Here is a 16485-nt window from a genome sequence, read left to right on the forward strand (position 1 = left end):
AGGTGGGATGGAAAGACAGGAACACAGGACAGGAAATCCCCCTCACTTCAGCTCTATCGCTTCTCTCCCTCTCTGTCTTTTCACCTCAGTATTGTAACCGTGGTCTCGAAATGAGCCTCTGAGAAATCCTAGTGTTCCTCATGTTGGCAGATATTTCACACAGAAACAGGCATATCACCTGTCATGTCAATTATGTTTTTGACATTGATATTGCTCACTATGTTTTTATTAACAAAGAGAGCTTATTACTGTGAACCAGCCAGTATGTGTTTTATTTATGTATTATGTTATTATTTATTAAATATTCTGAAGGATATTTATATTCAAATTCCAATTCCAAAAGTAACCTAATACACTACCAGACAAATGTTTTAGAACACCCTCTATTTTTTTGCTGTCCAGTAGCAGTGCTGCATTTGTCTCTTCACTCCTTAAACTGAGACTAAGTTCAATGAGCTAAATGCTGAGCTGAGCTAAATGCTGGTGTTGCCAGTAGGTATCAAATTTCTCCAGTTTTTATAGGAAACATTACTCACCACCCTCTGGCTTCACTATTAGTCCTGATACTTAAGAAATATTATACTCGAGGTTCGTGCTAAGCTGGTAAGTGTAATATTGGCATATGGTAATATTGTGCTGCGGTCGTAGTTCAGGACAGCAGTGCAAATATTACACACACGAAAAAAAAAAATAACTAAAATAATATATATATATATATATATATATATATATATATATGCTGTGGTCGTAGCTCAGGACAGCAGTGCAAAAATTACACACATGAAAAAAAAAAATAATAATATATATATATATATTTTTTTTTTCCTTTTTTTTTCTCGTGTGTGTAATATTTGCACTGCCGCAGCACAATATTACCATATGCCAATATATATATATATACATGAAATACACAATTAGACAAGGAAATTAGACAGCCTACAACATATAGGTCACAGATTTGGCTCATGCTGCTTCATTCAGGCTGCACGTTAACTCAGAAAACAGCTTAGAACTGATTATCCACACCTGTATAATACGTTTTGAGTGAGGTTATGAGGTTAAACACTGGACAACGTACTCACGGCAAGGCAACATGAATCATGGGAGCTAGAGCCAGGCCTTATAGCGGCTAGATGTATACGGACGGGACGTTCCATTTCCAAAGTTGTTTGGGTATTTTGGGTATTGAACATTCTTTGATCCAGTTGTCTCTTGATCTCAGTGAGAAGAACGTTGTGCATGTGTTTGCATATGTTGATGATATCGTAGATCTTTCAGGTCTTCGAAAAGACATTTGCTAGTTGTCCCAGAAACCTGGCTAAATTTGCACGTCAGTTACTATGGTAACCAAGCTCTGGAATTCCCTACTCTCCAACCTGAGAGCGACTGACACTCCTTTAATAGAATTTAATAGAACTCATTTATATAAGCTGATGTTAAGCAGGCTTTATGTTTTTGTTTTTGAAAGAGTCTATTTGTTCTCTTCATTTTGATGGAGCTAGAAAGGCAGTGAAAAGGCAGAAAAAACACCATAAGCAATGATCATCAGATGACTGTGTGGAATGAAACCACCTTAGATCTGATAGCAACTGCTTAGCAACCATGTGGTAACTCTGTTGAAACACCTGGAATACCATAGCCACTATTTAGCAACACCATAGAAACCTCCTAGCAAAAATACTTCAGTTTTAAAAGCCAATATATATTATATATATATATATATATATATATATATATATATATATATATATATACATTACATATTTTTATCCATCTATTATTTATAATACTATAATATACTATATAATATACTATAGTATAACACAATCTCTCTCTCTCTCTCTCTGCAGGTCAGAAGACAGACTGTTGTCTTGCCAGGTAAGTACTAGAAGCACAGACTAATGAATCTCAGCACTTAATGGTTATTGTCTAGACATAAGCATAATTTATTCAAAACATTTGATTTATTCATTGGGGCTGGAGATAGGAGACTAGTGCAAGTAGGCTAGTAGGGAAATGGGACAAGGCCACAGTACAGAAAGTTAGTGCTATCACTATTAAATTATTTATACAAGTATTTATCGAAAAGTCATCCGATTATTTTGATGATTAATTGATTAATCATATCTTTTACAGAAGTTCAACCAATAAAAATCATCTTTGTTAACTAATAACAAGCATTTTAGGGCTGTTGCTTTTGATTATTATATGAATAATCATGAAATGGTTTAACAATTTGTTTTGATGATTAATCAACTAAGGCAAAAAATGACTTAATGAACTAATATATTTTCACGCCTTCCACCTGCATCTTTTGACTAGCAACAGGGCTTGTGAATATATCTACACCGATGGCCGTGGTGGTCTCAAAATGAGGTGTTTTCAGATAAATTTCTGGAGTATTGCTATTTTAACAATGGAAAACCCAGGTGCACCACTCACTAAAAACAACTTGGACAGACATGAACTGTCAGTTTATTGCTATCTTGTCAACAAGGGTGTTCTTGTTACACACAAATGGACACGCAAGACTGCACACACCCACAGTGTCAGTTAGCAGCTATGCCAACTTTTACATCATTATTGAACAGAATATGTAAATGAGCAGGTCACTTTCTATTGCTGTGAAAGGGTTGGACATGTCCAGGTAGCTGCGCCCATGAAATAACAATCCACCTTCAGTCAGAGTGCACCTGACTCTTAAAGAGAATGGCAAGTGATGCACGCTGATTGCTTTATTTCACGTTACGTCCAAAGCACACACCCGGGATTAAATAAGAGGATTAGTACATGCCTTTTGCACGCTTCGAGCCGCACAAGATGTACTTTTCCTGTCGTTACGATAGCAAAGACACATTGACACAAGCTGTTCGGTGCACAGTTGACGGCTCACCTTTAGACCGCTAAAATAGGGCCCAATAAACGGAAGACTTTGAATCTTGGGACAAGGCCAGATACAAAAACCTTTTAAATTACAAACTTTTTATTATTATTATTATAATTATTATTATTATTATTCATATGAAGGATAATAATGGTTTAATAGCTGCAGGCTGAGTGCAGCTGTTGGGATTCATGTAGAGCAAAATATAAGCAGTTTGAAGTGAAAATGATACACATATATCACATAATGATGGCATTTATCTCTCTTTCTCTCTCTCTCTCTCTCTCTCTCTTCTGGTGAACATCAGTGGACGGAACTCGACTGTGCGGAAACAGGTAATTTCCATCTCCCAGTGGGACTGTGTCCGTGTCTGTGTGTGAGTGTGTGTTTACACAAGACCCTCCACCAATCACGTGTCCCGCTGTGTCCACCTGCTTCACATAACTCCATTCTTTTCTTTTTATCGCTACTATTAGACGCTCACGTCATGTGAAATCCTTCCCTTGTTATTATATTTTGTGTAAAACACAAACAAACACACCCACACACACACACTCATAAAGTTACATCTCCTTCACCGCTGTGTGTACCATCAAACGCCGGTTGCCATGAATACACCCCCCCAGAGACCCATTCACTGGTGTGATCCTGAGGGGAGCTGAGGTGTTAAGCGCTCTCCGTGCCCATGCCCAGCAACTCCTTACCCACCTCCTTTTTCCTTTTCCTGGCACAGCCTCCCTGTAATCATCGTCTGGGCCTGCAGGATAAATTTAGCATGTTCTTCTATTTCCACCTAAAACTCTACTGCCTCTACATCCGAGGCATTCTAACCCACAATGAACAAAGAGTAAACAAAAAAATCCATATAATCATCCATTCAGAGTCTCCAGCTCACACACTGCAGGGTTCCTGTTGCCCCCTAGTGAGAAGAGGAAAGCATTACACTGTACACTGCAGTGTGATTTCATTGTGACAAGAAATGGGAATTCTCATTTTGGTGTTTAATCGAGTAATCTGTTTGTACAAATCCTAAAAAAAGCCTTTAAGCCTATACCTACACTACAGGTTTATGTGTTAGGGTTGTCACTATCAACTACATTAGTTATAGAGTAGTTAACATATTATTTTTGATGATTAATCGAATGATTAGTTTGTACAAAACCCAACACTAAACTGTGCTTTTGCAACTAATCAAAAACAGACCCTTTCGAGATCCTCAAATCAAACATGCACCTTCTAGATTATATAAGGAAGCCCTTAACCCTATATTTTCACTTACGTTCATGTGTTAGGGTCTTTGCAATAATTTTACATCAGTTATAGAGTAGTTAAGTGACATTTATGGTGATTATTTGAGTAATCAAAAACTTTACAAAATGAAAAACAATACATTTGGACATGACTGAACAATAATAAAGCATTTTAAATAATCTAAAATAAAACTTTCAGCATGGATCTGCACGTATGTTTGTCCATTATGGTTGTCACTATCAATTACATTAGTTATAGAGTAGTTAAACAGTCATTTTAACCAACAACAGACCCTTCCTAGACCTTAAAAGGAAGCCTTTAAGTCTGTATCTGCAATTGTATTTGTGTGTTAGGGTCGTCACTATTTATTTTATTCGTTTTAATGTAGTTAAACGATTACTTTTTGCAGACTATTTGAGTAATCAAAGATTTTACAGAATCCAAAACAATACATTTGGACATGACTGACCAATAATAAAGCATTTTAATTATTTTAAAAAAGAACCTTTCAGCGTGGATTTGCACATATGTTTGTCTGTTGTCACTATGAATTACATTAGTTTTAGAGTAGTTAACCAATACTTTTTGGCCATTAATCGAATAATCTGTGTGTACAAAAGCCCAACAATAAAATTGGAATTAACTAATCAAAAACAGACCCTTTCTATTCTAGACCTTAAAAGAAAGCCTTCAAGCCTAAACCTGCACTTATGTTTGTGTGTTGAGTGCTTGATTTTAATAATGCAATGTAAAAACAATTACCACAAAAGGCTAAACAATCCAATAGGCCAATAACAAACCATTTTAAAGCTACATTATATTGCGGTTTAAGCCAATATCTGGACACATGTTGGTGTATTATGGCTTTCATTGTCTATGATACTTGTAATTTGATAATTTACTGATTATTTTATGAGTTAATTGATTATTCACAGCCTTTAAAACACATGTAAAACACCATAAATAAACATATATTGCATATAATTTAGAGTTTTAATTGATTTTAGCAAAGCTCTGCTTGTGCAAGTCTGCAAATAAGATCAATATGACTTTATACGTGACCATCGCTCAGATTGGCAACAAATCACTGTTAGTACATTTTAATAGATGATTATTTACTGAATAATGAAGTTTAATTAGTGAATCATTGACAGGCGTGTGTGTGTGTGTGTGTAAGTGTGTTAGTGTGTGTGTGTATTGGCATGATCTTCACCGAGCTGAATGCAGCTCCTCCATCGTGGCCCAAATTCCGCCTTGCTCAGCCATTTCCGCCTCTCCCAAACAAACAAAAGAAAGGGGTGAAAGAAGCGGTCTCCTAGCAACCGGCGCGTTCGCTCGCCCCTCGCTCCCCCACGGCTCAGAGTGCACTGGGCTTTATTCCCCTCCGTCTACCGTCTCCATCCCTTCGCAAATATTATTTCTCCTGCGATCCTCAGCGCTTGGAACAGGGAGCCTCGTTCAGAAAGATTTATCTAAACATCCTGGGATTTTAGCCCCACCCGTCACCCCTCCAACACACACACACACACACCCTTTTCTTGTACTATTTCTTTATTTTTCCCTCACTTTTTTCTCTTTCTTTCTCTGTGGTAGGAGTCCAGCCAAGTCATTCCACTGATGGTGGAGAGCTGTATTCGCTTCATCAGCCGACACGGTAATATCTCTCTCTCTTTCTCTCTTTCTCTCTCTCTCTCTCTCACGCTCTCTCTCTCTCCCTCTCTCTCTCTCTCTCTCTCTCTCTCTCTGTATTATGGTTGAGCTCTTTGCTGTAAACCCCACAGCTCCTGAGCCTCTCCCTGCATGTGAGTGAATGAAATGTTCTGTTCGGTTCATTAATCCGTGTGTCAGCTCTGTTTTTATAACAGAACTGTTTCATATTGTAACTCATAAATTATCACAGTACAGTACAGTACAAGTTGTCTGTATTTAATACACAGTTATTATCCTCCACTCAATTATATCTACACTATAGGCTTAACGTATGCAGTTAGGCCCAATCCCACTTCACTTTTTGGCCCTACCACTTTGTCCTATCCCTTTGTACGGGGAAGTGTTAGGGTTATATGACCCTTCAAACAGAGATTTTTCAGAGGCACCCTCAAAACAGAAGGATATGAGACTCACTGGCAAGATGGAACTGTCTAACTTAAAAACAATTAAGTTAGTTGAAGCAAATCATTTCAGCTACCCATCACAGAGGAATTAAGTAATGGACAGTAATAATTAATTGCTGTACCACCTGCCCCTTTTTTTGAAGATATACGATAATTCACTAAAGTTAAATAGTTACCCAGCAGCAGCTAGGTTGCTGAACTTTAGCGCTACACTGCTATAGCTATATATATATCAGCTTCATAAAGGGCTGTCCCAATTCGTAGGTTACTGGGAGGATTTTACCTCTTTCTCTTGTAGCTCTGTTCTAAGGGGAAGGGTTACATTTGAAATGAAAGAGAAATAGGATCGGACCTAACCCTGTGTTCACACTGGAAAGCGACAGGCGGCCATTCATTTCCTATGGCAGGGCGCGATTTGTCGCCGCGACACGCGAGAGGCGACAGAGCGACAAGCGACACGGAGATGAATTTTTCTCAACTTTATGCAAATGAGTTATGACGCGGTGAAGCGACATTCTAACCCGATTGGCTCCTAGCTTTTCTTTGGACCAATCACAAACAAGGCTGTTCGACGTCCTCAAGCTCCTGCTCTTTGAATTTCTAGTTTCTTTCCCGGTTCTTTCTGTTGAACGGGGTGGACCCACATCAGTCTGTGGGAACGGCTGCGTTTCCAGCGCTGTTAAATCACAGAAACGCACAAGAGTCCAGCAAGTTTGGGAGTTATAGCTGGAGAATAAAGTGGCCAAGTGATTCCTTTTTTGTGCCTTTTTTCTTGTCGGAGGCTGGACCATGATAAACGCGGGCGTTGAGCTTGACACGCCCACAAGCGACAAACGCTGGGCGACACAAGCGACTCGTCGCATTCCAGTGTGAACGCAGGGTAAGTTGTCTGCTCTGGAATCTTCTCCACAGATGCAAAGCTCACGCGAGTTGAGTTGCCAGATTGAGGACACTGAATCGACATACAGTATATATATATATATATATATATATATATATATATATATATATATATATATATATATATATATATATATATACAAATTTTAAGAGTTATTGTTTAATATTTCTGTTGATTTGGTTGATGTTGGCTTTAGCCAGCACTAGTCTGGATCACTTTACCTACCTCAAACACTCAGCGCTTTGATAACTCAGGTGCACATGGTCATGGGATGCAATGCTTTGTTTTTTCCCATGACATGTGGCATGTCAGTGAAGATGGTTTTAATTATATTTTTTGAATTAAGATATTTTCTCACTCTTTTTCTCAATTTAGGATTCATTTACAAGAATAACTAAATTGTCAATATCAGTAAATGTTGTCTTCATGTCTACAGGGTTGCATCATGAGGGTATCTTCAGAGTGTCTGGCTCACAGGTGGAGGTCAATGACATTAAGAATGCCTTTGAAAGAGGTAAATTTAACCTTTTAAAGGACCCTTGGACCCTAATTCTTAAACCACTCAGCATTATGTATAAAGTAATTTCATCACTAAATCACTCTCTCTTTTTTCTCTATTTATCTTTCTTTCTGCTTGTCTTTCTGTTTCTCCGTTTCTCTCAGGTGAGGACCCTCTGGCTGGAGACCAAAACGATCATGACATGGATTCCATCGCCGGCGTCCTCAAGCTCTATTTCAGAGGCCTGGAGCACGCCCTCTTCCCGAAGGAAGTCTTCCATGACCTCATGTCCTGTGTCTGTGAGTGCACACTGCACCCATCCAATCCATCCCAGCTCATTGTTCCATACACACCTAGGTCAGAGATAGTGGATAGTGGCTGTTTATGGATTCTTTTTAACGTTCTCTTCTGGTGTAAATAGCAGGGAGACCCTGATCTGATTCACTGAATTGTGATTAGGGCAGATCGAGGTGTATTTTATTAAATCAGGTATTTGCTATGTTAATTTTAATACCCTTACGAGCCTTGCTTTAACTACAAATTGCTGTCTAATGGCCTCAAGCAAAGGCTACTATAAATTAAACACAAACAAACACATTTGACTCCAAAATCTACAGTCTGTCTTTACTAGTTCTGTACATTTTGAACACTAAACACTCTAAATGTTTAGTGTGCTATATTATACTACTGTACTCTGTCCACTCTATCAGTATTAAGTTATATGTTATAGTAACTACAGAATTTAATTAAAAAAAAAAGATTTTCTTAGACAAAACAATCTTTTCAGGGAGGTATTTCCTTGGAAAAAAGTAAAAAATACATAGAAGTATCCTAGAATCTTCTGAAAATAACATCCAGCCTGTGTGCATATAATTTGTAATTTTTAGTTTAATATAGGTATATCTTACTATTGTCCTCACCAGTAGGAAGTATATATTGAGGGCATGACAAAAAATAATCGCGACTAATCAGCAAATAGTCGGCAGATTATTTGACTACTAAAATAGTCATTATTTGCAGCCCTATACCATCACAAAACCTTATACAAAAGGAGATTTTATCACAATATAACGGGCCTCATTTTCGGGCATGCGCATCGCGCCTGTGTTGCTAAGATAGCAATGAACGTCTGACTGATTAAGTTTGTCTAGGAAGCGTTCAGACAGGTGGCACACCTGTGTTTTCGGGTGCCAAGATAGCAATACGCCAGAAATGTACCTGAACACACCTATCATTTCAAGACTACCACGCCCATTGGCGTAGATATATTCACAAGCACTGTTTAAACAACGCCATCGGAAGGGGTGAAGCAGGCATCTCAACACAAACCATAACAAAGTGTTACCAAGATAATATCCAGCGCACAGCACTAAGGAGAGTTCTTAGAAGGTAAACTAAAGAGTTTAGTTTTGAGTCTGCAGTGTGGAACTTTACAGAAGAGCATAAAAACAGGCCATAACATCTGACATTCTATAAGGCTATTACCTAACCACTCTTCACTGTTTTACCTTAGTACCCCTACTGAATAGTTCTGAAAAGGATCAGAAATATACCTGAACAGAATTGTGTGTTTTATCCCTACTGAATATAATGTTAATATTTTGCATGTATTTCTTGTGTCGTTGCAGCCATGGAGAACCTCCAAGAGAGAGCCACTCACATCCACAAGGTCCTGCTGACTCTGCCCACCAACACACTGGTCGTCATGAGATACCTGTTTGCTTTCCTCAACCAGTGAGTGTTTTTCCTGATTTAAGACCAGTTTGAATGAATGACTGTATCTACTGGGAGATGATAGAGCTGCTGCTGGAGCAGTCCTGTTTTATTTTATAGAGGTTTTATACTTATGGGCTACAGTTAGAAGCCCTCTATTTCTCTAGATGGATTTGACCAGCTTGGCCAGTCATCATTTATTTTAGAGCTGTTTATCTATGATTTAGAGACGATGCTGGAGTTCAGTTGCCAGACCTTGGTTCCAGAGGGATTATTAAATCAGGAGTTTTTTTCATCTTAGGGCTAGGCTAATCTTAACCTCACTTCTTAAACAGTAAACCTCTGTCCATTCTAAACGTACCGTTTTACAAGACCTTCTTATATATATATATATATATGGATTTTACAGCACAGATTTTTTTTTTTTTCGAAGAAGCCGAACCCAGGCCAGTTCTCAGGTTGAAGTGCCAACACCAGCTCTTTGTAACAGTTTCAGTCCTTTCCTTCCCTGCTTTTCTGCTTTCGAGGGTCTTTTTTTCCCGTTCCTCGTCTCTCTGTGGTCTTTTTGAACGGCCCTCCAGACCACAACATGTTTTTTTGGTTTCCCTCATTGACAGAAGCCTTCCAGGCTTGATATCAAAGCCAGAGAGAGAGGGAAAGAGGGACGGAGGTATGGTGTTGCCATCAGGCCCCCATTAATGTTCCCGTGCCGGCGGTCTGTTAGCCCCTGCTGAATGACTCCACTGTTCGCTCCATCGCCGATAGATCTTTCCACTGCTATAAAAGTCTGTGGAGGTGCCAGAATGAGTCTCTTAAGCTTTATCTTTCTGCCTGGTTCTTTCTTTTTACTTTTTTTTTAGAGGCTCAGTACACTAAGGATCTCACGTTCAAATCTTGGGTCAGCACAACTTCACGTCACGCTCTGTCTGTTCATCACTCACAGTGTGAGACTGGTGATGAGCACAGGCGTCTGTTGGCTGATGTATCAAAGCTGGAGATCCTGCACTTTCCCATTCACATTGCCTAGTGATGTTGAATTATTGGCAGCAGTTGGAAAAGAGGCAGGATCTTTATGGGAGGAGGCATGCTCTCGTCTGTATCCTTGTATCTCAGTGATAGGGTGGGCTAATTGGTTAAATTTTGCAGAAATTAATGTAAAAATATAATAAGCTCTAAATTAAATGCTGAAGGTTTGTTAAATAAGTTTGAACGTTTTTTTATTCAATAGTTGTAGTTGTAGTCCACATGCCTGTGATCAATAACCCGGTGCTTTAACTTCCAACATGGATTTTGTTGAATAAGTCACTTGTTTCATTAAAAGTCTTTAGTCCGACTTTGAGTAAAAAAATGGGACACTTATAGAGAAGATTAGGGAGATTTTGTGTAACAGGAGCCTTATGAGCAGTTGTCGCTAGCAGTTTGCAGTTGACTTTTCACATTAATCCAGTTCGAGGGTCCTCCTTATGGAAACTGTGACCCCTCTGCCCCTGCCGCTTTGCCCTGGGAATTAGAGTACACCATCAATCCCACCCCAACCCCAAGCATGTCTCGTACAGCCCCCCTGAACTGCTGTCTGGCTGTGACTTTATCATAGATCTGTGTAACTCTATCTTGTGAGCTATCATGTAATGAAGCTTTACATATGTGTGAATGTAACATATATATATATGTAAGTGGTTACGATATAAGAGTGAATGGTTTTTATAGGGCAGAGAGCGCCCTCTTGTAAAAAAGACCCAGTGTCTAATCAGCCCACACCTGTAATCATTTACATGTCTGCATATCTGAGACATAACTTCATGCTCAATTTAGCAGAAATCTGGTGCGTTTTTTAATATTTTTTAATCGAATGTAGTTGAAAGACTGGATCTTTTGCTGCTAAGTACATTATTTGGACTGAATGCTTTTAATTGCTTCCATCTAAGCACTTTGACATCTTCATAGAATGCAATAGACTTCAATATAAAATATTATGGCTTTATAATGCAATTCTAACAGGTTTAATAGGTTATATTTGAATTTAGTGATGTAATATGAACTGTGAAATAAGTCACATAGAATCAAATCAGGATATAATATCTCTGCATTATGCAAATGCTGATGCTTTTCAGAGAATTGCATTTAACGTTATTGAATCCTGGAATTGTACAATCAGCTCACTATCTATATTCTCTTCTTTTTCTCTCCAGTCTTTCCCAATACAGTGAGGACAACATGATGGACCCCTATAACCTGGCCATCTGCTTCGGCCCTACGCTCATGTCGGTCCCCGAGGGCCATGACCAGGTGTCCTGCCAGGCCCACGTGAACGAGCTGATCAAAACCATCATCATTCACCACGAGAGCATCTTCCCCGGACCCCGCGAGCTGGAGGGCCCCATCTATGAGCATGGAGGAGCCCCTGAGGAATACAGGTGAGCTTTTCAGGATCACCAAAAAAAATCCATGAATTTGATCAGTTATTGTAAGTTAGGCCTTAACCAAACAAACGCAAGAGATTCAGGACTGCTTCTCAGCTGCGTAACCCCCATCATTAGTGATACCACATCACAAGAAGGGTGAAGACTAGCATATGTCTCCTCCGACACATGTGAAGTCAACCATCGTCTTTTTTGAACTGCTGTTGATGCAGCATTGCCGGGTAGCATCACAGCGCTCTCAGAGGAAAGCCCAGCGACTTGGTTTCAATACATCAGCTCACAGATGCCTTGATTGACATCACCCTAGGAGTGATGAGTAGAAAGAGTGCCATCTACACACATTGGCCTTGCTCTCTCTGGGCTCCGGCAGCTGATGACAAGCTGCAAAAGAGATAAGAGGGATTTGAACCAGCAATCTCCTTATCATAGTGGCAGGGCTTCAGATATATTTCTTACCCTTTTTAACTGTGTGATCCCTTTTTAGGGTTCAAAGGTTGTTGCCAAATATTTAGCCGAACGCAAATTTGCAGCTTTTACAAAACGTCAAGTATAAATCAGACATTATATTATTATTATTATAGACATTATATATTATACATTACATTATTCCGAACATATAGCAGAGAAACGTCCTTAAAGAAAAAATCTGGTGTGAAATGCACTTGGAATGTAGTAAAACTATATAAAAACGAGTACAAACTTTTGTCGAATAGCCCACCTCCGTTCATCCCTCAGCATTCTGAAATACAAAGCTTTGAGCTGATGCTCCCAATAGGCTTACAATGCTAGAGATAGGGACATACCGTTGTTTCCCATGCAAAGAAATTGCTATTTTTACACCATTAACATGTAGCTCAAAGTAGCTCCACACTTCATTGATAGAATTAGTAGAAAACATTGTTTATACACACAGTATTACAAGGTAGTTCTGGACTGGAGTTGGCAAATTCATGCATTTCCGCTGAATAAATTTAGCAATCTGTCCCCCGATCCTACCTATCTGTTTGTGCTCATTAGTCGACATATCGTGACTTAATTTCGAGATTAATTGTTTTGGAGAACTACCTTAAGGTACTGTGTATATAAGCAGGGTTTTTTTTTTTGCTCTCAGAGGAAAGCGCAGCGACTTGGTTTCAATACACCAGCTCACAGATGCCTTGATTAACATCACCCTAGGAGTGATGAGGAGAAATAGTGCCATCTACACACATTGGCCTTGCTCTCTTTACTTTGAGCTTGTTAATGGGGTAAAAATAGTGATTTCCTTGCATGGGTGTGTGATAATACACTATGCCCCTATCACTAGCATTGTAAGCCTGTTGGGAGCATTGGTTAAAAGCGCTGTATTTCAGAATGCTGGGTGTGAACAGAAGTGGGCTATACAACAAAAGTTTGTACACGTTATTATGGGTTCCTGAATACAGTACTGTTTGTTTAATATACTCTCATGCAGAGTTCTGCACTCATGTGCTCAAGTACTGTTAGCATTTAGCTACATTTTAAGCCACCTTAGAGCAATTAGTACCTTATCTCACCGTCTCCATCCAACCCCACCTGATCCCTGGATCTCCTGTATTAAAAACAGCCCTTTATTAGCCCTGGTTCTCTGTTTAATAAATCATGTGGCACAAGACTGCAGGGTAATACCAGACAGGAGGGTGGCAGACTGGACTGAACCCTAACGAGCCTCCCTGGACTCCTTAAGGACGTGATTTTACTGTTATGACATTGAAAGCAATGGGCTCTGCTGTTTGCACTGTTTGCACGGATCACCTATAAGAGCCTGAAAGGTAAAGCTGTGCTGAATCAGACATCCTGACAGACATCCTACAGACAAGGGGAACCTCAGTATTTAAACACAGTATGCAGTCCAAACAGTGAGCCAGTGGCCGTAAAATTACAGGAAAGCCCTCGTATAAAACTCCCTGCAATGCTCTGGCTGTACGTAATACATTTTATCGCTGCTTTAGATCTGCTTTACTCAGGCCAAACAGAATGTCTCTATAGAGCCGAATAGACTCCCAGATCTCAGCCGGGACTGAATGATATAAATTACCCGGCCTGTGAAATGCTCAGACTGCAGAATTTTCAACACTCAGCGTTTTCAGCACTCTCTCACACAGGGGTGACGATGTACGCCAGTGTGATAAATTGTGTTGTCAGGACTTCTAGAACACTGCACTACTGCACAAGCTATAAAACATATCAAACTTTTATATAGTCATCACATGTTTAATGACAATAATCCTACAAACTGGAGTTATGTTACATTTTATACACAAATATTGCTCATAATATTGTATATAACAGTGTTTACTGGCAGTAACTCACTTTCTGCTGAGATTAGTTTATTTAACTGTGGGCCTGTATTTCAGTTTTTCTCCCTTAAACAAGATCAGTCACATATACAGTTGCTGGATGATGTATACAGTAGTAGATGCTCAAAAGTGATTCATAGTAGATCCATAGCCATTACTGAATAATTAATAGTTGTATTTATCCATAAATGTTATTGATTGATTGTAGTAGATTATAGTAGCATAATAATTTATAGTTGATACTAAACAATTAGTAGTTTTTGTAGTGTTACTAGAATTCATAGTAGATACTAAATAATCCATATTAGTTACATACAAATATAAGATAAGCATAAAACTTACTCAGTAAGTCATAGTGGATACTGAATAATTTGTAATTCCTGAATAAGTTATAGTGGATATTGAAGAATTTGTAGTTCCTGAATAATTCATAGTGGATATTGAAGAATTTGTAGTTCCTGAATAATTCATAGTGGATATTGAAGAATTTGTAGTTCCTGAATAATTCATAGTGGATATTGAAGAATTTGTAGTTCCTGAATAATTCATAGTGGATATTGAAGAATTTGTAGTTCCTGAATAATTCATAGTGGATATTGAAGAATTTGTAGTTCCTGAATAATTCATAGTGGATATTGAAGAATTTGTAGTTCCTGAATAATTCATAGTGGATATTGAATAATTTGTAGTTTCTGAATAATTCATAGCGGAAATTGAATCATTCATACTAGATACTGGAAGCATTTATAGCTTATTAAATAACTAAATAAATGGTAATTACAAAATAATTCATAGTGGATACTGGATAATTAGTAGTTACCAAACAATCTGTTGCAATTACTAAATAATGCATAGTAGATTCTGTTATTCTTTGTAGTCATTAATAATTATTTGTATTGAACATTTTATAGTCATTACTGAATAATTAGTAGTAGCAGATACTAAATAATTAAAAGTAGATACTAAATTACTTAGTCTAGGTGCTGCTTAAATAGCAGTAGCTGCATAATTCATAATTACTGAATACTTAGTATATACTGAACAATTAATAATGTAAAGTAAATAGTTATTATTCAGTATCCCCTAATATTCAGTACCTAAAATGCATTAATTAGTATCTACTACTAATTATAAACTATCTACAGTAAGTTACTCAGTAACTGCTAGTTATATTCCATATCCACTAATATTCAGTACCTAAAGTGAATTTGGTATCTGCTGTTAATTATATATCATCTACCACAAATTATTCAGTAATTACTGTAAATGATTCAGTAGCTACTACAAATTTTTCTTTGGATGCTAAATAATGTAATTTAAGTTTAAATATTATTAAATATAAGATTAAATAGTTATTAATAATATAATAATTCATGGTAGAAACTGAAGAGTTATTATACTCATTATTAAAAAAATACTAGTTACTGAATCATGTGATCGCATGTTGTCCAACTTGATCACAGGAGTGAGGTGTGCACGTACTGTTCAGACAGAGTGTGTTGGTGTATCCTCAGTGTCCGCTCTGTCCTACATTGGTTCATGATGTCATTGTCTGGAGTTGGACCAGCTTTGATGCTCTTATCTGTGTCCTGCTTCCCTTCCCTCTTCTCCCTTCACTTCAAACAGCAACAAGAACAGAAAGTTCTCTCAATCTCAGTAAAAAATAGAGAGAGAGAGTCAGGAGAGACTCACAGGGATTTTCTTGGACATGAACCAGCCATCCTTTAGGTTTTGTTTCTCCAGATGTGTCCAAAGCTGGTTTACAGACCAGCACAGTGCAGCATTGGTTCTGAATGGTCTATAATTTTCTGATTATTTCAGCTTCTAATAAAAGTTTCTTCCCCGTCTCTCTCCCTTGTTCCTTGTCTTCATCAACAGTGATAGTCCACACATCGAGCCCCCCCTAGTGGACGCGCCTGCCCCTGACACTGTCTCAGAGATCCACAACAGTGATGATGGTGAGTGGTCATTTTATAGAACAAGAATAATAAATTAACTAGAATGTATACACTATGATATATCCAGATGAGACAAAACATTATGAACATCTCCTGACAACCACTAAGCATACTAGTCATACTTGGTCATAATATTTAGACTCTTGGTCTTTGTATGGCTATATTTTGTGCATTATATATATATATACTCAGTTGCACTGAGTATATAGTAAAGTAACATCAGCCTCAGCCTTGGAGGAAAGCACATGATTCCCAGCTCTGATACATCAGCCAACAGATGTCTGTGCTGAACAACACTGGCCAACTGTGCTCTCTCGGACTTTGGCTGCTGATGCACCGGAGCATGATCTGGCATCAAATTGGGTCAGTAGATTGACGTAAGTTACTCCGTGCCACTGTCCGACGAATAGACTAGCATGTTAGACTT

The 16485-nt window shown here is 38.3% G+C and overlaps 1 protein-coding gene across 3 annotated transcripts in view; it reads left to right on the forward strand.

The window, feature by feature from the left end:
- The window catches only part of srgap2 (SLIT-ROBO Rho GTPase activating protein 2), a 151462-nt gene that overhangs the window by 120950 nt on the left and 14027 nt on the right, over nt 1-16485 (forward strand). For all 3 annotated transcript variants that reach the window (XM_007247748.4, XM_049471447.1, XM_049471448.1), the window contains 8 exons: nt 1851-1878; nt 3192-3219; nt 5729-5789; nt 7587-7664; nt 7814-7948; nt 9278-9383; nt 11552-11776; nt 15979-16058. In XM_007247748.4, the coding sequence (XP_007247810.3) occupies nt 1851-1878; nt 3192-3219; nt 5729-5789; nt 7587-7664; nt 7814-7948; nt 9278-9383; nt 11552-11776; nt 15979-16058 (741 nt within the window). The remainder of the gene's footprint in view (nt 1-1850; nt 1879-3191; nt 3220-5728; nt 5790-7586; nt 7665-7813; nt 7949-9277; nt 9384-11551; nt 11777-15978; nt 16059-16485) is intronic.

The sequence above is a fragment of the Astyanax mexicanus genome, chromosome 24 (assembly GCF_023375975.1).
Source record: "Astyanax mexicanus isolate ESR-SI-001 chromosome 24, AstMex3_surface, whole genome shotgun sequence".
NCBI classification, from domain to species: domain Eukaryota; kingdom Metazoa; phylum Chordata; class Actinopteri; order Characiformes; family Acestrorhamphidae; genus Astyanax; species Astyanax mexicanus.